The 24,804-nt window shown below is 44.0% G+C and overlaps 1 protein-coding gene across 2 annotated transcripts; it reads right to left on the minus strand.

Annotated features, from left to right (window-relative positions):
- Window positions 1-8,395: 8,395 nt before the first annotated feature.
- On the minus strand, window positions 8,396-18,464 carry LOC115180299 (prosaposin receptor GPR37-like). 2 transcript variants are annotated; one of them, XM_029742275.1, is made up of 2 exons: window positions 16,530-18,464; window positions 8,396-10,890 (listed from the first exon to the last, which is right to left on the minus strand). In XM_029742275.1, the coding sequence occupies exons 1-2, from the start codon at window positions 17,658-17,660 to the stop codon at window positions 10,075-10,077; spliced, it is 1,947 nt and encodes a 648-aa protein (XP_029598135.1). In that variant the 5' UTR covers window positions 17,661-18,464; the 3' UTR covers window positions 8,396-10,074. The 2 variants fall into 2 exon arrangements, with proteins under 2 accessions (XP_029598135.1, XP_029598136.1); XM_029742276.1 differs by having other exon boundaries at window positions 17,435-18,463.
- Window positions 18,465-24,804: the final 6,340 nt, after the last annotated feature.

The following is a 24,804-nucleotide window of genomic DNA, read 5'->3' on the forward strand; positions in this document are numbered from 1 at the left end:
TCCAGTTAGACATGTTTTTTTATGTTGTGGTTAGTGTAATCTGCTCTAAGGAAAACAAGTGGGCTCAGACATTGGAATTAGATTTATTTGGGTCCAAGGTTCCTTGAAGGATTTGTATATTTAGCCCCTACCAACTCTTGTAATTAAGTCAAGAGCCATCACATATTATCTTTGGGGCCACCATGGATTTTGCCTCAAATCCAAAATGGTGTTAAAATCCAACATGGCTGCCATAATACCGTTTGATGGAGGTTGTAGATGAGAGGCATTCTTCTTCAGAAATGTGTACAACACTCATGACCATAAAGATTTTTTGGTGTAAATCAATTTGATTCTGAATCCAATATGTACCACGTGGTACACTCAAACACCTTCGCCAGCATATAAATTACCCTGTTAATTTTGTATTGAATGTGTTATTCTGTCTTTAAAAGGATTTCATAAGGCTCTTGGTATTTCTAGGACTATGAGTGGCACTGTCATGCCTCTGTTGTGTTTGAATACCTAAAGCCAAATAGCTTTTTAATGTGTGTTCATGTTTAAATGTCATTCACACACTTGCAGCATATCAACAATGGGCAATTCCACAAAAAATTATATGATAACAAGCATTTCACTCCACAATGTCACGGCTGTAGAAATGATCGGACCAACGCGCAGCATGGTTGTAGTTCCACATCTTTTTATTTATAGTGAAATGTTGCAATACACCAAATACTAGAAATACAAAAAACAACAAACCGTGATGCAGAGAGGAAAACACACTACTCAAATATGATCTCCAATCAGACGCAACGAGGACCAGCTGCCTCCAATTGGAGATCAACCCCCAAAAAAACAACAACATAGAAATAGAAAACCTAGAACACAAAACATAGAAATAGAAAACAAGAAAACCAACCAAACACCCCGTGTCACGCCCAGACCCATCTACTATAGAAAATGACCTCTTACAAGGGTCAGGACGTGACACACAAACACATAATAGCATAACCAAGTTACAGGAAAGAAACATGTTATACAACGGTCAGCTACTCTAGTAGCCTATATGTACAGCTCTAACCTTTCCCATCTTTTCCCTAAGTGCAAGGTTGATTCAACACCTTTGAGATGACAGGACATGAGTGTGTACTTAAAGGATAAGGAGACAAAGTAGCCAGTGGTGCTTGTAGTTCTGGGGCCTGACCAGCTTGCACAGCTAACTGGTCATTCTGGGCAAGCGGCAGCGACAAGGGCAGTATCCTTCCAGTATGACTGGCGGGTATATGACTGTGTGGTGATCAGTATCCAATTCTACAACAGTTGGGTGCAGACACTCAGGAGATGCAGCTTGCATGCCAACGAGACCCATTGACTAATCTCAGCCTGAATGATGCTGGAGATACTTCAGCAGTGGAATGGTTAGTTGTCTGGTTGTGAAAGAGTGTCTGTGAAAGGGCTGACACAAACAGATCTGCCCTGAAATCTTTCCAATGCCTGATTGACCTGTGTGAGGAGTTTTTTATGTTGAATGTGGAACAAATCCTGTAGGTCAAGTCCTACAAATTCCTTCATATTCCTTTGTTTGTTGGGTAGAATGATCATTTGAAGCTGATATTAACTGTGGGTGATTGGCTGTGATTACGGTCTGGTGCAGGCCCAGCAGTAGATGAGGAGATGAGGAGAGTGACAGAACCGGTGAGGGCGACCTCAGGTTAACAAGACGTTAGTTAGAGTGTATGTCATAGACTATGACTAAGGACAGTAAAAGGGGTGCAGAGGAGCTGGTCAAGCATGGAGCACAAAGGCCACTATCTCACAGTCAATCCCCAGCCACCATACATAATGACAATCATCTTTGTTTAAATTTGACCATCCTAAGGGGCCTCTTGTTTGCCATAGACGGCATAAATCCTTAAAAGGATGTTGGGATTGCATCATAGTTTCCCAGACCAGGAGGTGCATGAGTCACCCCAAGATGAGAGGTCATTCTTTACGAGTCCAGTTCAGGTATCACATGTGCTGGCCAGACATGGGTGGTAGCAAAATAGGTACATGTGATGGCAATGCACGCCAGCACTTTCCAGATGGCATTCTGACAGTCTGTCATTGGCAGTCCGGTTCCATGGTGTCTCTGTCTGTAGTTACTGCCAGAGTGGAGGACTGAAAGTGGAGGGGGCCTATCGAGGACAGTTCTGGGAGATTCAGGATGCCATTGACATTGGAGAGCTGCAATTCCTACGACATGTGAAAGCCCACTAAGTTGATGTAATTTCTTGTCAATGAGTGTCAGGTTGTGTTGTTTCATTGTAGTGAACACCTGCCTTATATTCTTGTCATCATGCGTGGTTGCATTCTCCCCATACACCATAATGTCACCAAGTCAACAGCAACTCCAAGGCAGACAGCCAGGCTGGTGGACATGATTTTCAGTAAAACGCATTGTGCCAGCTCAACCTGAACAGCCGAAGAGTGCACCGCATCACGAATGCAGTGAGCCAGCGAAAGGTGATGTTGGATTCAGGCAGCCATATTGGACTAGCTATGAATCAAAGCTCACTTCTAAATGATGAGGATGTGACTTAAGAGCCCAATCCTGGAGGTACAAGTTATACCACAGTGGGGGCAAGTTATAGAGCTAGGGAGAGGGTGTCACGGTTGGATTATCTTTCCTTTCGTTGGAGCCTCCCAGTTTCCTCATTGATCCTCAAAGAGGCTCATGACTTGGGATACTAGGTGTTGCCATGCCAAGCAATCTGTTGCCTTTTCTATATACAGTGAGGGAAAAAAGTATTTGATCCCCTACTGCTTTTGTACGTTTGCCCACTGACAAAGAAATGATCAGTCTATAATTTTAATGGTAGGTTTATTTGAACAGTGAGAGACAGAATAACAACAAAAAAATCCAGAAAAACGCATGTCAAAAATGTTATAAATTGATTTGCATTTTAATGAGGGAAATAAGTTTCAAGTTCCTTGGTGTCCACATCAACAACAAACTTTCAAGGTCCAAACACACTAAGAAAGTCGTGAAGCGGGCACAACAATGCCTTTTCCCCCCAAGGAGACTGAAAAGATTTGAATGGGTCCCCAGATCCTCAAGAAATTCTACAGCTGCACCATCGAGAGCATCATGACCGCTGGCATCACTGCCTGGTATGACAACTGCTCGGCATCCAACCGCAAGGCGCTACAGAGGGTAGTGCGTGCAGCCCAGGACATCACTGGGACCAAGCTTCCTGCCATCCAGGACCTATATACTAGACGGTGTCAGAGGAAGACCCAAAAAACGGTTGAAGTATCCAGTCACCCAAGTCATTGACTGTTCTCTCTGCTACCGCACAGCAAGCGATACCGGAGAGCCAAGTCTAGGTCCAAAAGGCTCTTTAACAGCTTCTACCCCCAAGCCATAAGACTACTGAACAATGAATCAAATAGGCACCCGGACTATTTACATTGACACCCCCCTTTTGTTTTTACAGTGCTGCTACTCGCTGTTTATTATCTATGCATAGTCCCTTTACCCCTACCTACATGTACAAATTACCTCGGCTAACCTGTACCCCTGCACATTGACTCGGTAACGGTACCCCCTGTATATAGCCCCATTAGTGTTACTTTTTATTTTATTTTATTCAGTAAATATTTTCTTAACTCTGTTTCTTGAACTGCATTGTTGGTTAAGGGCTTGTAAGTAAGCATTTCACGGTAAGGTCTACACCTGTTGTATTAAGCGCATGTGACAAATATAATTTGCTTCTCAGTCTCTCTGTCCCAGCTTTGATGCACTTGTACTGTCTCCACTTTCTAGATGGTAGTGGGGTAAACAGGCTGTGGCTCGGGTGGCTGAGGTCCTTGATGATCTTCTTGACCTTCCTGTGACACTGGGTGCTGTAGATGTCCTGGAGGGCAGGCAGTGTGCACCCAGTGATGTGTTGGGTTGACTGCACCACCCTCTGGAGAGCCCTGCGGTTGTGGATAATGCAATTGCCATACCAGGGGGTGATACAGATCGACAGGATGTTTGTGAGGGTCTTAGGGGCCAAACTGACTTTCTTCAGCTTCCTTCTTCAACAAGCTGTTTGTATGAAGGGACAAATGTATCCAATATATATACAGTACAGGTGATTAAACCACCATTGGAATTAAACCACCTTTGGTAATTAAACCCCCATTAGAAACCCCTTGTTATTCTGGCAGCCATATTAGATTTTGGACACCATATTGGATTTGGATGGGGTGGGGGGTAATGTAATTGCAAGAGTAGGAACTGAACAAATAAAATCCACAGAGGAACTTTTGACTGAAAATGTTTTCAATTTTCAGTGTCTGACCTCACTTGTTTTACTTAAAGCCGATTATTTTACAGTAGTCACAACATCCAAGAACCTGTATAACTGTAGGTAGCCTAGTGGTTAGAGTGTTGGGCAAGTAACTGAAAGGTTGCTGGATCAAATACCTGAGCTGACAAGGTAAAAATCTGTCGTTCTGCCCCTGAACAAGGCAGTTAACCCACTGTTCCCCGGTAGGCCGTCATTTTAAATAAGAATTTGTTCTTAACTGACCTAGTTAAATAAAGATTAAGTAGTAAAAAAACTTTTGTCAGACAGGACGATACAGCACATAATAAGAGCAACTTTTACTTGTCTATTAATCAGCTACCAAAAAGTAAAGCTTACATTCATCATTAATATTCATAGTTGACATTTCCTCCTATTATATCTCTGCGTTTACAGGTCTATATTTCCACGATGCAGACAACTGACTACTAGCATTCTAAATGTTAGCAATATCAGAGCCTGTAATATTGGGTTACATGATCTTATGTGGCCCATCCCCCCTCCAGCCAGGTATTAATCAGCACTTTTTGAGTTTAGGGGGTGTGTCACAATATCTATACATTTAACCAGTGAAATATTTACACAACCATTTGATAAATGGGAGACATAAGAGATGGGAACTACATGGTCGTGTTTTGTTCTACCTCGGGTTGGAGTATCTCAAAAACTAAAGACATTTTCGAGCATTGGCGACTAGCCTAATGGGCTATACCTAAAGCGGACATTGCCAGAGGCTGCACGGAGTCGCATTAAGTGAAATCTCTTGCAGCCTTGTTTACAAGTTCCAACACCAGAATATGAGATGAAATCTAGACCATGATTCAGCTGATAGAGATCCTCATTATGCACTTTAATGATTTTCAATTTGAGTGTCATTATTTCTATATAGCTTACACTTTCTCGTTTTGAACTTTTAGCACGAGTAGGACGGATGTGACTTCATGACAATGATCAAGAGCAGCTGCTCACCAATTTGACAGCACCAACGCAGTTACACCTCCCATCAGCTATGCAGATGTTGGTTAACGTTTGATCTAATTCAATCTAGGCCTTATTTTCTATTTCTCTATCTTTGATCTCTAGTGTGGCAGCAACCTTGTCTCTTCCACCCTAATGCACACATAATACTGCACGGTTTAGGTTCCTGTCTACATTGCCCAAGATACATATTTCAGATTGATTGAATCGATAAAGGGTTAGGAAAACCACTCAAAACCCTGATTGTGGACTCAAATCAATAGAGTATGCACAGAGCAGCATGCCGTAGCGTCTCTCTCTCTCTCTCTCTCTCTCTCTCTCTCTCTCTGTCTCTCTCACTGTCAGCCTGCATTAGACACTAACAGCTAAAAAGAAATTAAAACATCCTCTTCTCTCTCTCTCTCTCTTTCTCTCACCCATGTTAACTCAAATGGCACTGACAGATTGTCTCAGAGACAGTGGGAAAGGAGGTCTCGGGCCAGTGAATCGCATCGTGACTGGCTCCTTATACATAAATATGTCTTAGCATGGTTCCCAGTTAACAACCTAGGACTCTGTCTAAAAACTAAACTCCTTTACCACTTTTCCATTTCTTCTGTAGTGCATATGTATGCTGTTCTGTACAGTTGACTGCTGGTTAATTTGCCAGGGTTGAATTATGCATTGTTCCCACTGTGCTACTGGCTGGACACATTTGAATGTGTTTGACTGGACAGATCAAAACTCACCCATTAAAATGCCTATAGTTAGCATACTGCAGATAGGGAGAAAGAGGTTAGAGGGAGAGAGAATACACACAGAAAGACAGAATATTCCTCTACTCCTCAAGGAATATGTCAATTTCCTTGCATGTCGCGCCCTGATCTGTTTCACCTGTTCCTGTGATTGTCTCCACTCCCTGTAGGTGTCACTTATTTTCCCCATTATATTTATCCCTGTGTTTCCTGTCTCTCTGTGCCAGTTCGTCTTGTATGTTTAGTCAAGTCAACCAGCGTGTTTTTCCTGTACTCCTTTTGCTATTCTCATTTTTCTAGTCCTCCCAGTTTTGACCCTTGCCTGTTTCTGGATTTTGTACCTGCCTGCCTGACCATTCTGCCTGCCTTGACCACGAGCCTGTCTGCCACTCTGTACCTCCTGGACTCTGATGTGGTTTTGACCTTTTGCCTGTCCATGACCATTCTCTTGCCTACCCCTTTGGAATATTAAACATTGTAAGACTCCAACCATCGGCCTCCTGTGTCTGCATCTGGGTCTTGCCTTGTGCCTTGATATTGCAATTGTGTGAAACACGGCCATCAAAATGAAAATCAGGTTCCTCCTAGTAGATATCTGATTCCATACAATATATCTGCACCCAGAGAACTCATGGATGACAGTAATGACTGTTGACAGCGGGCAACTCATATTTCTGGCAAACAGAATAAAGTGATAATATCAGGAGGAAACTCAGTGGAGAGTGATTTGACAGTGATGTGAGGAGAAAGGAGCTAGCGACTAGCTTAAGTTTGCATTAGAAATGTGAGAAGCAAGGGCTAGCTAGTGTTAGTACTGGGCTGCAGTGATGTGAGTAGAAAGGGTAAGCTAACATTAGCGCTATGCTGCAGTGATATGTGGACAAAGGGGCTAGTGACTAGCTTTAGCATAGCGTTAGCCCTGGGCTGCAGTGATGTGAGGAGAGAGGGGCTAGCGTTAGCGTAGCACTGGCCATGGTTAACGCTGATGTGGCATGAGCTCGTGTCAGGGCTAACGGGTAACTGTTATGATGTCACCCAGCCCAAAATATACTCATACTGTATGTTTACTAGAATTTTGTAAGCATGACTGCTGATACTGTAATACAAGCCAGGTAGCTCAATAGATGTAGCCTACCAATTTCCCGGACCCAGATTAAGCCTATTCCTGGACTGAAAAGCATGAAACTCAATGGGAATCTTAAACTTAATTGCAGGTTTAATCTGGGTGTGGGAAACTATTCCTGAGATTGAATGATAGTGACAACAGCGAGTTGAATAAGACAGAGTATTCTTCATCCTGCTCCCTCAGAGACAGACTGACAAAGGTTCAGACAGACAGAGGCACAGATGGAGCTATAGACAGGACTGTAGCTGCTGAGGCTCTGATTGAGTGTGATTGAACCACTGTGATGTCTAGAGTGCTAATGTTTTTGGAAAATGACCAGCATGAATGGCACAGATGCCTGTCATCCTATCTGGGACGCGATGGCGACAGCAACCCACGATGCAGCTTGAACTCAAATGGGAAGAGAAGGAGAAAGATTCAGACAATAGCCTCAATTTATGGTGTTTCTTAAAGTGCACAGAACTGTTATTTTAATCAGGTTGTAAATTGGGCTTTTTGATTCAGAATCTGAGAGGTGAGTGACATAGATGTCACAGTGCCGCATAAAATGCCAAGAATCAATGCCAATCCTGTTGACTGTCTGTTGCAAATGGAATGGAAATGAAATGTTGATTGATGGTCAGTCAAATGTTACCCCTAATGACCATGTCTCGATAGAATGCCAGAAGACATTGATTGTCAGTAGGAATTAGAATACGCGTGTCTTGTCAGTAGAATGCTAGCATGGTCCGTTCCTGCTTGTCGTTCCGAGCTGTTCTCTTACACAGACAGAAATAGCTGATCTATCTCTCGCTCTCTGCGACACATCAAATAGAGGAGCGGCGTTGTGAGAAAGAAAATACCACCTCCTCAGAGCAGTGGGAGTGCAGCGGTACACACAGCAGATTCCTCCAGGAGCGGAAACAGAGCTGGCTCTGCTTAGTTTTCTTGTGACAGATAATTCCGTTACGGTGGTGATAAACCCAACATTCATCTCTCCTTATCGCCACTAACACAGGCTCACGTCCACGCCAGACGCTTCTTTGCTATCGTCATCGTTGTGTAACACTGTAAAGACGGTTACATGTATGCTGTTGATGTATGTTCTGCTCTGACTGGGTAATCTATAGATGATGAATTCGGAAGTGTCAGTGGTGTTGCACACCCACGCTGCGTTTCTCTGTCCAGGTGTACGGGGAAAACATCGGGAATTCATTTCAGGTCAGGAATACAAAGAAAGTAATACACCACTCAAAACATTTTTTTTACAGAGCTGCACTTCTGCAGTCAAGATGAAGTTATTTTTTTAATCAAAGGGACAGTTTTTGTTGGCTATATAAAAAGCTATTTAGAAACCAGAAACTAGACTGACGACTGTGTGTGCTTACATCTTCTGGTATCAAATACAGACAGAGTGAACAAGATACTCACAAAGTTCAATTAAACAGTTTACAAGAATCACCGACTTCATCAAGAGTTTGAATCACAACACTGTACACTCGGCCATTTAGAACAAGTTACCGTCAGAAAAGACACAGAGACAGAGGCCCTGACTCTGACACTAACAGAAGGGCACGACAGAGTATGAAAGCGAGGAAAGATGTTTGGCAGTGCAGAGTTGTATGCAGAAATCAACTACGACGATTACAGTAATATTAATGCGCATTAAAAGAAAACAATTACAATATGCTTGTAATGTCCTTATATTCCTCCTCCATACCCTTCCTTCTTTCCTTCTCTATATAGCTTTCCTTCACTAGAGTGATAGAGTGTGTAGTATACAGTATGTACAGTCCAGTGTGTGAGTAAGGCGTGTGTGAACTGAATCGTGAGTGCAGAGTTTGAGTGAGGGTTGACGTGAGTATGTGCGGTCCAGCCCAGTCCACTCCAGTCAAGTATTCGGAGTCCACTCCAGCCCAGCCAAGTCCCGCCCAGCCACGCCTAGTCCACTCCACTGAGTCCATTTCAGCTCAACACAGTCCAGCATAGTCTGGTCTCGAGTGTCTGGCTTTGTCCATTCATGTCTGGTCCCAGTTCAGACCACTGGGTTTGTGTACTGGGTTTGAGCACAGTATGTGTATTGGTGTTGTAGTGCAGTTGGATTGTTGTGCAGTTGTCTCGGCAGTATGGCTGTTTAGATGTTACTTGCTCCCTGCGGATGTATAGTGTGTAGTCCTGGCACTTTTTCCCTGCTAGTGTGTAGTTATATACAGTAGTTGTGTAGTAGTGTAATAGTATGCTGTACAGTAGTTGTGTGGCCCTAGCACCCAGTTTGTCAGTTGAGTAGCTAACTGTGTAGTAGTTTACTGTAGTATGGTATACTGGTATGTAATCCAAGCAGTTTGATCCTGCTTGTGAAATGTTGTATAGTTCAATATTTGCAAAGGTGTGCAGTCTTAGCAGTTTGACTCTGCAAGTGTGAAGTTGTACAGTTCTGTGTACTAGTATGTTTGTATAGTCCTGCAGGTGAGTAGCTGTGTAGTCATTAAAGTTCCAATGCAGCCGTTTTTATCTCAATATCATATCATTTTTGGGTAATAATTAAGTAACTTGTCAAAAAAGAAAAACAGCTTCTTAGAAAATAACAATTTCTCCAGCAAGAATTTAGCTCAGATTGTCTGGTTAATGGTCTGAGTGGGGAGGGGAAAACTGAAAACTTGCTGTTTTTGGCAGAGACGTTTGTAACTCTCTTTCTTATTGGTCTAACTAGTTTACCAACTGGTGATGTCACCAGGCAGGCTAAAACTCTATCCCACCAAAACAGGCTGAATTTCAGGCGGTCTTCTCAAAAGGATCTTATACTAAAGGGGCATTACCATAATTTGCACAATTTCACAGTATTATATCAACCTTATAGTGTGGAAACATACACTGAATATAAAACACCGAAAAATCATGTTTTTGACTGCACTGGACCTTTAACAGTAGTTGTGTGGTTTTAACAGTTGGACCCTGCGGGAGTGTAGTTGCTGAGCTCTCTGCGTATGGTGCTGAAGGGCGACAGCTCCAGCTCTGTGGTACACTCATGTTCATTATCATCACTAGCCGTGCCTGAGGAGTGGGCATGGTTACAGCAGCAGCAACAACAACAGTCCAGGAAGGCCCTGCCTAGCGGGCGACATAATAACAGGAGCAACACAGGCGTCACTGCCGCCCGGCAGAACAACAACAGCTGTGACAGGAGGTGTAAGACCGCCATGGTCCGCTCCGGCACGCCCGCCGCCATGTATGCCGATACGATGTTACAGATGTTCTCCGGGACCACGCAGGCGCCGTAGACGATGGCGAGCGCCACGACGGTACAGTTCATCTGACTTTCTAGGCGTATCTGCTTCTTGTTGCCGCGGACGCAGGCCTGCTCGGCGCGGCGGATCTTGCGGGCGGTGACGAGGGAACAGCCGATGGTGAAGAGCGTAGGGAGGCAGAAGTAACAGCCGAAGCACCACCAGAGCCGCGCACCCTCGTAGGTTAGACCCAGGATGTAGAGTGTATCTGGGAGCGATGTCGAGATGCGCACCACGCAGCGCTCCGTTGGGGGGTCATCCGGGAGGGCGGGGTCCTCGGTGACCAGCTGGCGGATCAAGAGCTCAGGGAGAGCCAATAGGAGAGCTCCGATCCAGATGACGGCGAGCTTGGCTGTAGTGGAGGTGCAGTTCTCGATCATCTCGTAATACATCTGGACATTGGTGGCTGCGCGGAACCGGTCTATGCACAGGGCGCACAGGGTGAACGTGGTCACACCTAGAGATGCCACCTGGGGACAAATACAGGGAGAAATGGTTAATGGTTTATCACAAAGACAAGTGGTTCATCAGAATGTTGACTCATCTGACAGTGTACACCAAATAGTCCTTTTTCATTTTACTTTCACAAAGATGACAACACAATTCATAGAAATCTGACAGAGGATTGTACTGAGTCTTTCCTTGAATTGAAAGAACGCATTAAAAATATGCCAAATTGTAAGCCTTTCAAAGCTTAGAAAACAACTCATTCAGAACCAAGTCTCTGCTATGCCTTGGTTCGAGTCTAAAAGACTGAGGCACAGCAAGGAACCTGGAACGTATCCCTCTCCATCTGGAATCACTTTGACTGTAGTTACTACAGGGAAAACTAACTGTAGCCAGACCCAGCTGCTATGGTCTGTATGGTCCTGCTCTGTGATTACTGCTGCTGCAGTTTACTACTTAAACAGTAAAGCTGTGGAGCTTTCTCTCCCTCACCCACTCCCTCTTCTCGTTACCTCACTCTCCTTCTCTCTCTCTTTCTCTCTCTGCCCTCTCTCATGCATTCTCTCTCTTGTTCTCCCTCCTCTCTCTCTCTCTCTCCTTCCCCACTCCCTCTCCCCTCTCTCTTCCTCTCTTCTTCTCTCTATCTGTTAATTAGACTAGTGTTTCCCAGACTTCCCTGGGAGGCCACAGAGGCTACAGCCTTCTAAACAGTAACATCCTGCAGAGATCGAGATAGAGAGGAGAACCACACATGGACTATGGATCTCTGCCAAAGCAGCTACTGTTCTAATGAAGTAGAGCCAAAAGAAAACAACACTGGGTCAGCCATTAGAGAGACGTATGAAAGGAGAGTAAATACCTGCATGCTATTGTACAGTATGCGCCGGTAGACTTCAAAGAGATGTGGCAGTGTGTAGGTATTTCTAATCCTTTTATGAGACATTTTGTTACCTTGCACCTGGTATATACTCCTGTACACTTCAAGGACCATAACATAATTTTTTTCTGTTAATATTAAAACAGTAAAACTGGCAACAAAAAAACCAGTTGGTGAAACACTGATTTAACCAAAAACTTGGTTTATATCTTGTAAACAAGATCCCTCTTCCGTGGTGACTAATGATGACCTTCAGCCTGTGCTGGTCATACAGTGTGATTGGTTGCTTTAATTACAGCTAGAGAGGTCTTCCTGCTTCCTGAACAACCACGCACCATCGCATCTGTGTGCCAAGTGACTGCCTTCGAGCCCTACTCTGCTTTGTACACTCACACAGGTGCCAAAATGGTGAATATTTCATAGCCTGAACACTGTGTTGGAGACAAGTCAAACTAAACACTGTCCCACAGACTGGGTGAATTCTTTGATCAGATCTCACAGAGCAGGAGAGAGAGAGGGGGCAGAATAGGACAAGCCCAGTTTTGTACAGATTTATAGATCAAAGATATGGGCATGGGACAATGGCAATGGTGCTGGAGCTACTGTGGAGCTAATGTTGCTTATCTGAAAGCTGTGTGTGTGTTTGTGTGTGTGTGTATGCGCTAGCCTAATTATTCATACAACGGCCTGACATCTTTATAATGATTAACAGGCCAATTTGGCAGACCTGACCCCTGTCATGTCTGCCTTGTCTGTGGCCATGCTCACAGTCTGTACAGCACCATTGTCTGTCCTAGTTACTTATATTGTACAGCAGGTAATAGTGAAATTTCCCCTGTTGCTAGTTTAATAATGGCCCACGAATTCCCTGATTAAGCTCCTCTGAGCAGTTGCCTTCAAAACCCATGTTATTGATTGGAGTTTAATGGCGACTGAGTGACTGGGGGCCCCACGGCGGGCGGCCATGTTGGATCTTGAGCGGCTGTCATGGTAATGACTCTCATCTATTGATAAATGGTGCAATACTCACAAATGCACACACACACACACACACACACACACACACACACACACACACACACACACTGAGCGCATTAATAAGCTGAAGACAAAAGCTATTAAAGTTCTGTTCTGTTACAGGCTGACTGCGTCTGACCCTCCCTCTCTCCCTCCTTCCCCAGACCATAACTCCAACAGGAGAAGCCTAGGCCCTGGCTGCCACTCTGCCACGGGGGATCATCAGTCTCTCTGTACAGTCAGGGAATGGATCATCACAGAGACAAGCTAGCAGACAGGGCTAAATGTGGACCTGAGCACTCTTATGACTCCATGACGTAGCCTCTGAACTGTAACACTGATTTAATGTTCGCTGTTTTAGCTCTATGTGTGATACGGTTAGCCTAGGTTACTGTTGAGATGAAGCTCATGGTAAATGTCTATTACCAAGTGGACATTACAGTTCTATTCTATTCCATTTGGTTCTACACTGGCTGTGCATACACATGATTCACACAGTTATAAATAAGTCAATATTTAATTTCTGCTTCTATAATAATTGTGTTAATTTTGTTTGATTCTCTCTGGGTTGTGATGTTGTTTATCTCTAAGGTCATCCTCTAGCTAACAAATAGCCTGAATGGGATAATTATTACCCATCATCTACAAATACTAATTATATACACTGAATCATTAACATAAATTCCAATGAACTATCATGTATGTGCCCATCAGACAGCATGAGTAATGGAGGGACAGATAATGTGCTGTTGGATGAAGTGCATATGTGGGAGTGTGTATGAGAGTCCTTTTATTTATTTAACTAGGCAAGTCAGTTGAGAACAAATTCTTATTTACAATGACAGCCTAGGAACAGTAGGTTAACTGCCTGTTCAGGGGCAGAGCAACAGATGTGTAGCTTCTCAGCTCAGGGATTTGAACTTGCAAACTTTCGGTTACTAGTCCAACGCTCTAACCACTAGGCTACCCGTCCTTCCCCTAACCACAGTGAGCACGTGCAGAGAGGATCACTGTGAGTAACGATCAGTGGAGGGCAGGCCATCCCACCCATCTGGAATCTCAGTACGCCCTGCTACCGTGTGTGTGTGAGAGAGGTTCTGCGCGTGTGTGTGTGTGTGAGAGAGAGAGAGAGAGAGCGAGAAAGAGTGCCTAGGTGTGTGTGAGATTTAGTGTGTGTTTGAGATTCTGTGCATGTGTGTCCATAAGTGAGAGAGATTGAGCCTGTGTATGTGTGTGTGATTGAGCCTGTGCAAGTGAGCGCCCACATACATGGGTGTCAGGGTGATGAATGTCTAGCTATTAACACCAATCCCAGCACAATGCAGTCCTCCACCTCCGACCTCAATGGCTCCCAGTAGAACGTCTATTCCCTGCAGCAGACTGGGATGAGTTTATCTCACTGCAGACAGCAGCACCTCAGCCTCCCAGTCTCTCTCTGTCTGAGAGTGGACAAAGCTGCTGGAGAGAACCCCATCTATGCCTATCTGAGCCTCACTGTTCACACTGAACTTATAGAAGCAATATCTTTACTATTCACTACTGGCTGTTGATATAGGCTACGCTGCAGACATTAGCCAGGGATGTGATTCACATAACAGCACTCATGACACACAAGGGCCTCTTCCACTCAACAAATAGCCTGAATGGGATAATTATCACCAAGCCCAAACCGGACGCGCGCGTCCGCATGCGCCATCATGCGCAAATTGATTTTGTCCCCCCACACCAAACGCGATCACGACACGCAGGTTGAAATATCAAAACAAACTCTGAACCAATTATATTAACTTGGGGAAAGGTCAAAAAAGCATTAAACATTTATGGCAATTTAGCTAGATGAAATGCACAAGGTCCTCTACTCCGACAATTAATACACATAAAAAGGTCAACCGAATTGTTTCTAGTCATCTCTCCTCCTTCCCGGCTTTTTCTTCTTTGGACTTTATATGGCGATTGGCATCTAACTTTCATAATAAGGTCTATTACCATAACTGACTGACTGACCTCAGTTCATCTTTCAATCACCCACGTGTGTATAACCAATGAGGAGATGGCACGTGGGTATATGCTTCTAGAAACCAATGAGGAGATGGGGAAGGTAGTACTTGCACCGCGTTCAGCGCCACAAATAGAACTCAATTCTATTTTAGAGCTTGGCAACGCAGACGCTCGTTAGCGCTCGCGAGCAGTGTGGGTGCAACGCTAGCATTGTGGTCAGCATGTTAGAGCTCTGCTCATCACTGGAGACTTGATTACATACATACACACACACACTCACACACACCACATGAGCAGGCCACAGAAGCCACGCACACACATACACACACCACAGAGAGATCCTCCCATCAGTGTCCATGTCTCAGTGGAATACTGTAGCAGCTCTCCTCCTCTCCAAGCTGTCTGTATCTAATGCATTATCGTCACCATGTTAGCTGTGTGGTCATGTACGTGCGTACGTGTGTCTTCGTCTGTGAGTCTGTCTGACTGTGTCTGCACACACATCCGTGTGTGGGTGGGTGTGTGTGTCCTGAGTCAGTGGGCAATGCAGCCCGAGGCTTCCTCTCCTCATAGTGGAGTGTTCTCTCCCACATTCTGCCTGTGGAGTGACTTTACTCCCCACTTAATCCACATACAGTCACAGTGGGTCAGCTCAGCACTGCACTGGGCTGAGGACACGCACGGACACACACATGCACACGCACGGCCGGACGACACACACGCATGCACTGACGTATGCAGGGACTCATGGGCATGCACGCACTCACCCACATGCACGGAAACCAACTTCCACACACACACGCACGCACGCACGCACGCACGCACACACACACACACACACACACACACTAGCCAGACGGTCTACTGACACCTTCTTCAAGCGCTCCTCACCGCACACCTAGTGCTCTACTTAGAAGTCATGTTTCTCTGCTGCAGAAACCCAAAACCATCCACCAGCAACACTAATACACTGTAAAATGAGATTAGGAGTTATGGGAATAACAAACGGGTTTTAACCCAAAGTTACAAAGTAAAGGCATGACTGCACAAAGAGAGAGAGAGAGAGAGAGAGAGAGAGAGAGAGAGAGAGAGAGAGAGAGAAGTGGGAGAAAATGAGGGAGAGAGATACAGAAGTTGGAGAAAATGAGGGAGAGAGATACAGAAGTGGAAGAAAATGAGGGAGAGAGATACAGAAGTGGGAGAAAATGAGGGAGAGAGATACAGAAGTGGGAGAAAATGAGGGAGAGATATACAGAAGTGGGAGAAAATGAGGGAGAGATATACAGAAGTGGGAGAAAATGAGGGAGAGATATACAGAAGTGGGAGAAAATGAGGGAGAGATATACAGAAGTGGGAGAAAATGAGGGAGAGATAGGGGGAAGGATTAAGTGTGTGTGTGTCATGAGGTAAGGGAGGAGGGAGGGATACCACTTCCATCCAGCAGCCAGCAGGTGTATGTAGCGATGTCACACTGGGTGTCATAATGAGTTGAGGTAACATCTGAGTTTGGTGGGAACTCATCTTGTTTATTATTGTGCCGAGGATGGCTAATCCCCTGTTAGGGTGAAATGGATTAGTGCCATGTTCACTGTGATAGACTTTTCTATCACAACTTGTTCTGAATATGACAATACTGTATTATAAATGTGTACTAGACAATGCAATACTACTTGAAATTGTGCCTATGCAAAGAGAAATGTGCAGATGCCCCATCAGCCACCAATATAGGAGACAATCTGTAGTAGAATAGAATAGAACATAATAGAATACCTCCAGATATGGCACGATTTTACACGTGAAATCTCCCAGTAGCCAGGACTTAGTCAATTCATGGAAAATGACAAGGGGCAGACAAAAGAAGACCACTACAAAATCCCAGATGGCCAGGTTAGCTATGAGAGAGTTGGAGATGCTCTTCATATAGTAGTTCTGACACACGATGCACAGTATGGCTATGTTCCCTGCTATCCCAGCGAGGAAAATGACGGCAGAAACGCCCGTGATAGCATAAGCTCCAAAGGTTTCACTTGTCACTGGGTAAAATGGGTTTTTGATTTCGCTTCCAAAATCTGCTGTGTTGGGAGGGGTCATTGGAGTGGCATCCCACGGGTTTTCCTCCCGGTAAGTAAACATCTCGTTTCTCCTGGTGAAGAAGTCCAGGGGTAGGTCGGTAGAGGTGAGAGCTAGGGGCTTAGGTATTGGTTCCCATGGAGAGAGAGGGGGGTCCAGCCCGCCCACTGCGCTGTGCGCCTGAGATAAAGCCATTGAGCTTTTGTTCAACACTTTTCTCCCCCTCTCCCTCTTAAACGCCTTCTTCTGCTCCTCTTTTGTGCCTCTCTTGCGTCTGTCGCTGTCCAGTTGTCCCCCGCTGTCCAGTTGTCCCCCGCGCTGCTGGCCCATTGCTGGGGGCTTAGTGATATTGTATCTACCTGCCGTCCCCATGGCAGCGGCTGCGCCAATCTCCCTATTCAACTTTCTCCTCTTGTGGCGGCTCACCAGGTCCCTATGTGGGGTCGCAGAGTAATCCCCCAGTGTTAGTGTTCTGTTGGATTGGTGTTGTTTTAATCCTACATGCCTATGTTTTGTTTCATCCGCAATTACGCGCGTCCTTCTCACAGAAGTAGAATGAATCTTTTCAATCCATGTTTGAATATTCTGTTTGGAGTAGGACGTACCTGTAGCGTGTCCCCCGGGGCGAGTGCTGTTGTAAACTGTGATTTGGGGACCTTCTCTGATGGCTGTGTGAGCGGTCCTGTGTGTTGCTGTGGCGTTAAGCCCATAATAACCCCCCGCTGTTTCTCTAGTTCGCATGTCGCCATTCTTTCTGAGAGATAAGACATGTGCATTCCCCAACAACACACACAGCGTCCTCAGCATCAGAGTCCGCATGGTCCAGATCATAGCGCAGGCAGAGATATCCTCCTCAGAAAGCCATCGTTATCTCGGTGAAGAGAATAAGCCCCCGTTCAGTCTACACCCATAATGACAAAAATTACACTAAACTTAAACACTCAATGTAGATCCCAGACATCTTATAATGTTTGTAAACTTTTAGCTCATATCTAAATTCGGCGCACTGGGTTTGGTCTCCGCCGTGCTGTTGTTCTGTGCAAGCCAGCCGCCACCTCCTGTGAGATGTATTTTGTCAAGCAGAAAGCGCCATGCCTTACCGAACTAGATATCCCTGCAAGGTCCTCATGGCACAAAATGCCGCTAGCAAACTCATATTACAGCGACAATATGGTCACATGCATCTCATCTCCATAAACAGCAGATCACCGGACTTTCCCTTGTGAGCCGAACAGGCTGCACTGGCTGTGGTTGGGTCGGGCTGAGAGTCTCACAGACTGTGCGGCGCTGATGCTGTGTGCTGCTGTGTGTTTGTTACACAGCTGCGAGCTGAGAGAGAAGAGAGGCGCGGCTCTGGCTGGCTCTCTCTGTCCACTCCGTGGAGCACAGAAGTGAGCTGGGTGTCTCGGGGAGGACTGTGGAGGAAAATGGACTCCCCTGGCGGCTAACCCTGATCTGTCAAACCGCATCTATCAGATCCTGCCTCCTGACTACCGCCGCTGGCAGCCAACCACGCCCGATGACGCGCACTCGATAAATATATTATCATCATAATTACACATAGCAATATCGGCGTATACTGACACCACCACCTCTTTCTCCATGGTTTAACATAATATTTTGGGTTGAAACTATTCTGATGTCTATTTGTTCGATATCAGTTATTGTGCAAAACATCTGCAGTAGCCTACAGGGTATGTATACACATCCCAGCTAGCACATAAAGTTCGACAACCATATGTTTCTTAGAGCTTGGTGAGAGGGTGGTTGTCCTATGGTTGTTTTGCATACAACCTTTCTGGGAATGGTGTCAAATAGTTGCTTGGCTTTGGAACATTCTCAGTACATTTAAGGAACTTGACAAAAAAAAAGAAGGTTTTCTTGATATTTCATAACGTTAACAGACTGTTTCCTAAAAGTTCAAATATGATAATGTTCTAGGAACGTTCTCCAACTGGAATGTTCTCAAATTGTTCCAAGAACCTCAAGAAACAACGTTCTTCTGTCTAAATTTCAGTACTTCTGCATAACGTTTCATACAGATATTCAAATGGTTTTATTTAAAGTCATGTTCTCAAATCGTTCCCGAGATCTTTAAGAAAACTTTCCATCAAAATTCAAAAAAACTTTACTAACGTTCTAAGAATGTTATTTAAAAAGCATACAGTCTGTCCTCAAATGTTAAGAGTTATATGGACAATGTTCAGAGAACGCTCTAAGAATGTAGTTTAAAAAACATATGCATTCCGTTCTCAGCATCAACAAAACTATCTTGTTAAGTGTGTCCAAGTGTGTTGGCCGAGCCCACTAATTGGCCATGCCTGATCTTAATGAGTGTGTGTTTTCTTTGAAATGGGGTCTGTTTGAATAGACTAAAATGAACAGTTTTGTATGCGTAAAAACATTGCATGCTAGCTCCATCTTGGTGACGCAGTGCACTAATTCCATGGATAGACAACAGAAGCTTATAGGTTAAAATCTCACTGATGCCGTGTAACAATAAAAACCAAATGTGTTTGCATGATTAATGCCTAAGTATATACATTTCTATGTGTCTTATCTGTGCTTGGAATTCAAAAAAGTTAACCTAAGCTACCAGTGTTATTAAAACATTCAGTGAAAGTTTAAAAGAAAGTTATTCAAAAACCTCTAAATAACCTATATTTTTCTGTTCTCAGAGCGTTTTTAAAACCTCTCAGGAAAACTTGAAAGGAAACAGAATAAAACGTTCTCAGAACCTCCCTGCAACCTAAAAATAAACATTCCCAGAACAGGCGAAATGTTCACTTCTGTTCTCAGAATGTTTAAAGAACTTTTCATTTTACTAGTCAGGGGAAGCCAAATGTGAAACCAATTTGAAACCAAAAACATATGTTCCCACAACTTCCAAGGAACCAAATGTGCAAGCTGGGATGTATACACAATTAATAGGAGACCATGATTTGTGTGCACTGCCATACCATGCATATGCATAGGCCTAATAGGATATGTATCATCCCTTAAAAAGTAATACTATGAGGACGAGTCATTAAATTATTTTGTCTGTGTTCATATTGGTAACCGTTTTTTAGCACATCCCCTAGCTGTCTTTTTAGTTAGAGAACAGACTTGTTTGACAAGAGTTCTGACTCTGGGCTGACACATTAAATGGAAACAAATTGTTTTGAGTATATGGACAAGATGGAGCATGTCCAGGCTTGCAGAAACATTTCCTGCAGGAGGTGGGAAGACAGGAATGTTGTAACTGTTCAAACTGGCCATCCTTTTTAAAAAAGGATAGATTTGGATATAAACTTGGATTTTTCGGCAGGTACATATGCAGGATGCTACCCTCCACAGCATGGCCTTCGCTCCAGATAAAAACTCCAAACCTACAACCTAATTTTGACCAAAATTAACTGGAGAGATTACTGCTTCCAAGGTTTCCTTTTTCCAAGCTATACGGAGGGTGCTCTAGCAAACAAACAGAAGAGACCCGAGGACACCATCCAACCTGGAACTGAGTGAGTAGTGTTTGGTCTGATGCTATTTTGAAAGCCAAGAAGAAAAAAATTCAGTAAAAATAAAGTTCATTACAATGAAATATTTTAATTTATGGGGACTGAATCCTGAGTTAAGGCTCCCAGGCTTGCAAGGACAGACCAGATACAAATTCAATTAGCACTAAGGTGTGAATTAAAGGGTGTCGAGGCCTTTGGGCCCAACAAGTGGCAGGAGTCTTTGAAGCATCCTTTGAAGCCAGCCTCCTGCTGTTCAAAGATCATTCACTGGCATTTTCTACAAGAAATCTGCCTGCAGAAATAAAAGCTTCTCCCAAGTGGGTGTGACACTTAATCCCGTTGCCCGCTGAACTGCTGCTTGGATTCCACCTGGCGATCTGTTCACCGTCTGCCCTGGCCTGTCTCCCCCTGTCTGGTACAGGTACCTCCACCACACTCACCCCTCTATCCTGAGCTTTCGCTCGCCTCCAGCACTCACGCACTGTTGGGGAGAGTGACTCTGAACTTACAATGGCTAGCCCCAAGTCATTATATATTTAATTTTTTCTTGTGCATTTTGCTATTTTCTTATTTTTCTCCTGACTCCTGCATACTTTGTTGACTACAAACTTTCTTTACCCAACCGTGGGACAGACTATGTTTGTTCCCACCCACGGGACTCTGACTCTCTACTGGTTACACAGACTTTTGGCCTCCCATCCTATTCTAACCACCTCTCACTGGTTTTGTATCCATTTTACCTGATGAAATTGCCATACAATATGATCTTGTTGCCATCTGATGCACATTCAGATGTAAAAAATCAGCACTGCAGAGCTCTCCTTGTCCTCTGCCGTGCCTTGATTGTATTACTGTAGATGATATCTGGAAATGTGCATGTACACCCTGGCCCATCTACTGTTGCTAGCCCCAATTCTGACTTGTGCTCTGATCTCTGCTTCACTGATTTCTGCTCTCGTAAAATCTTGAGTTATGTGCATGTTAAAACCTGTTAAGGTATAGGGGGCATGCTTTTTCACGGCCGGATGAAAAAGCATGCCCAGAGTAAACTGCCTAATACTCGGGCCCAGAGTCAAATATTTGCATATTATTAGTAGATTTGGATAGAAACCACTCTGAAGTTTCTAAAACTGTTTGAATGATGTCTGTGAGTATAACAGAACTCATATGGCAGGCAAAAACCTGAGAAAAATCTAACCAGGAAGTGGGAGATCTGACACTTAAAGTCTTTCAAATCATTGCCTATTGAAACTTCAGTGTCTGTGGGGTCATTGTGCACTTCCTAAGGCTTCCACTAGATGTCAACAGTCTTTAAAAAGTTGTTTGAGGCTTCTATGGTGAATTTTGAGGGAATAACAGCCGGTTCAAGCAGTGGACTGTCTGAGGTCATGTAGTTACTTCATGCGCGTTCACGCATGGCTAGCATTTTTTTTTTCTTCTGTAATGAATACGCTATTGTCCGGTTGCAATATTATTGACTTTTTATGTTAAAAACACCCTAAGGATTGATTATAAAAATCATTTGACATGTTTCTACAAACGGTAATGGAACTTTTGAGCTTTTCGTCTATTGAATTGCGCTCCCGCATCGTGCCTTCGGAATAGTGTTCTGGATGCGCCAACAAAACGGAGGTATTTGGACATAAATTATGGACTTTATCGAAAAAATGAACATTTCTTGTGGAAGTGGGAGACCTGCGAGTGCATTCCGCCAAAGATTAGCAAAGGTAAGGAAAGATTTATAACACTAATTTAGAGTTTTATTGATGCCATGACTTGGCGGGTAGCTGTATAGCTTGCATTGATGGCTGAGTTCTGTACTCAGAATATTGAACAATGTGCTTTCGCCGAAAAGCTATTTTAAAATCTGACACAGCGGTTGCATTAAAGAGTAGTATATCTATAATTCTTTAAATAATTGTTATATATTTTGTCAACGTTTATGATGAGTATTTCTGTAAATTAATGTGCACATTCACCGGAAGTTTTGGGAGGTAAACATTTTCTGAACATCACGTGCCAATGTAAAATGCTGTACTTGATCCAACAAAACATACATGTATTGTGTAACATGATGTCCTATGAGTGTCATCTGATGAAGATCGTCAAAGGTTAGTGCTTAATTTTAGCTGTATTTCTGGTTTTTGTGACGCCTCTCCTTGCTAGGAAAATGGTTGTGTGGCTTTTCTTGTTCAGGTGGTGTGCTAACATAATCGAATGTTTTGCTTTCGCTGTAAAGCCTTTTTGAAATCGGACAATGTGGTTGCAATAAGGAGAAGTGTATCTTTAAAATGGTGTAAAATAGTCGTATGTTAGAGAAATTTGAATAATTAGATTTTTGATGTTTTGAATTTCGCACCCTGCTATCCCATTGGTTGTTGGCTAGGGGTCCCGCTGGCGGAACGGGGTTCCGCTAGCGGAACGTCTGTCCTCAACAGGTTTTAACACTAGAAGCTGATTACCTAAAATGGGTCAATTGAAAGTGTGGGTTCACAGCTCCAATCCAGATGTGTTGGTTATTACTGAGACCTGGTTAAGGAAGAGTGTTTTGAATACTGATGTTAACCTTTCTGGTTATAACCTTTTTCGGCAAGACAGATCTTCCAAAGGTGGAGGAGTGGCAATCTTTACCAAGGATCACCTTAAGTGCTCGGTTGTCTCCACCAAGTCTGTCCCCAAACAATTTGATTTGCTGGTTTTAAGCATTAAACTTTCAAATAGCTCTTTGTTGACTGTTGTTGGGTGCTATCGTCCTCCATCAGCACCGGCCTGTACCCTACCTGCCCTAAGCTCTCTCTTGGCCCCTTACACTAAGTCTGAATTTGTCCTGCTTGGTGACCTAAACTGGGACATGCTTAAACCACCTGACCAAATCCTAAAGCAATGGGACTCCCTAAATCTTTCTCAGATTATTACCAATCCCACAAGGTATGACTCCAAACACCCAGAAAAGGCTACTCTCCTCGATGCTATCCTCACAAATAATCCTGATAGGTATCAGTCTGGTGTTTTCTGTAATGACCTTAGTGATCACTGTTTTACAGCCTGTGTTCCTAGTGGCTGCTCAGTGAAACGACCTGTCCTGATTTTTCATAGACGCTTGCTAAAAAACTTTAATGAGCAAGCCTTCCTTCATGAACTGGCCTTTGTAAAATGATATAGAATCAGCTTGATCCCCTCTGTCGAAGATGCTTGGACCTTCTTTTTGATATTTTCAGTGGTATTGTTAACAAACACAACCCCATAAAGAAAATGAAAATGAAAAACAGATTCAGCCCCTGGTTCGACCGTGATCATGCAGAGTTACTCCACCTCAAAAACTGCATTTGGCGAAAGGCTCGGCACACGCGTATTCAGGCTGACTGGCTATCGTTCAGGCAAATGAGAAATAAGTGCACCCAGGCTATCTGGAAGGCCAAAGTTATTTATTTTACGGAGCAGTTCTCTCTCTTTGGGTCTAACCCCAAGAAGTTCTGGAAAACGGTTTAAGACCTGGAGAATAAACCCTCCTCACAGCTGCCCATGTCCCTTAATGTTGATTATGTGGTTGTTACTGACAAGAAGCACATGGCTGAGCTCTTTAATCACCACTTCATTCAGTCAGGATTCCTATTTGACTCAGCCATGCCTCCTTGCACGTCCAACATTTCCTAATTTCCCACCCCTTCTAATGCAACTATCCCCGATGCTTCTCCTTCTTTTCCCCCTGCCCCGCAACAAAGTTTCTCCCTGCAGGCAGTCACTGAGTCCGAGGTGCTAAAGGAGCTCCTTAAACTTGACCTCAAAAAACATCTGGGTCAGATGGTTGAGACCCTTTCTTCTTTAAGGTTGCTGCCCCTATCATTGCCACACCTATCGCCAACCTTTTTAACCTTTCTCTCCTTTCCGGAGAGGTTCCCACTGCTTGGAAGGCAGACACAGTTCATCCTTTATTTAAAGGGGGAGATCAACTGTTATTTCTATTTTGCCCTGTTCATCAAAAGTGTTGTAAAAACTTATCAATAATCAATTGACTGGCATTCTTGATACCTATAGTATTCTCTCGGGTATGCAATCTGGTTTCCGCTCAGGTTATGGATGTGTAACTGCAACCTTTAAACGTCCTCAATGATGTCACCATTGCCCTTGATTCTAAGCAATATTGTGCTGCTATTTATTTTGACTTGACTAAAGCTTTTGATACGGTAGACCATTCCATTCTTGTGGGCTGGCTGAAGAGTATTGGTGTCTCTGAGGGGTCTTTGGGCTGGTTTGCTAACTACCTCTCTCAAAGAGTGCAGTATATTATGTCAGAAGATCTGCTGTCACCAAGGGAGTACCCCAAGGCTCAATCCTAGGCCCACGCTCTTCTCAATTTACGTCAACAACATAGCTCAGGCAGTAGGAAGCTCTCTCATCCATTTATATGCAGATGATACAGTCTTATACTCAGCTGGCCCCTCCCAAGTTGTTGTGTTAAATGCTGTACAACAAAG

This window comes from Salmo trutta, chromosome 40, assembly GCF_901001165.1.
Source record: "Salmo trutta chromosome 40, fSalTru1.1, whole genome shotgun sequence".
In the NCBI taxonomy this organism is placed as follows: Eukaryota; Metazoa; Chordata; class Actinopteri; order Salmoniformes; family Salmonidae; genus Salmo; species Salmo trutta.

Coding starts and splice junctions, on each gene's coding strand:
- LOC115180299 (XM_029742275.1), bottom strand. CDS start 17,660: ATGATCTGGACCATGCGGACTCTGATGCTGAGGACGCTGTGTGTGTTG. Junction 10,891..16,529: donor AAATCGTGCCATATCTGGAG/GTATTCTATTAT, acceptor ATTTGTCCCCAG/GTGGCATCTCTAGGTGTGAC.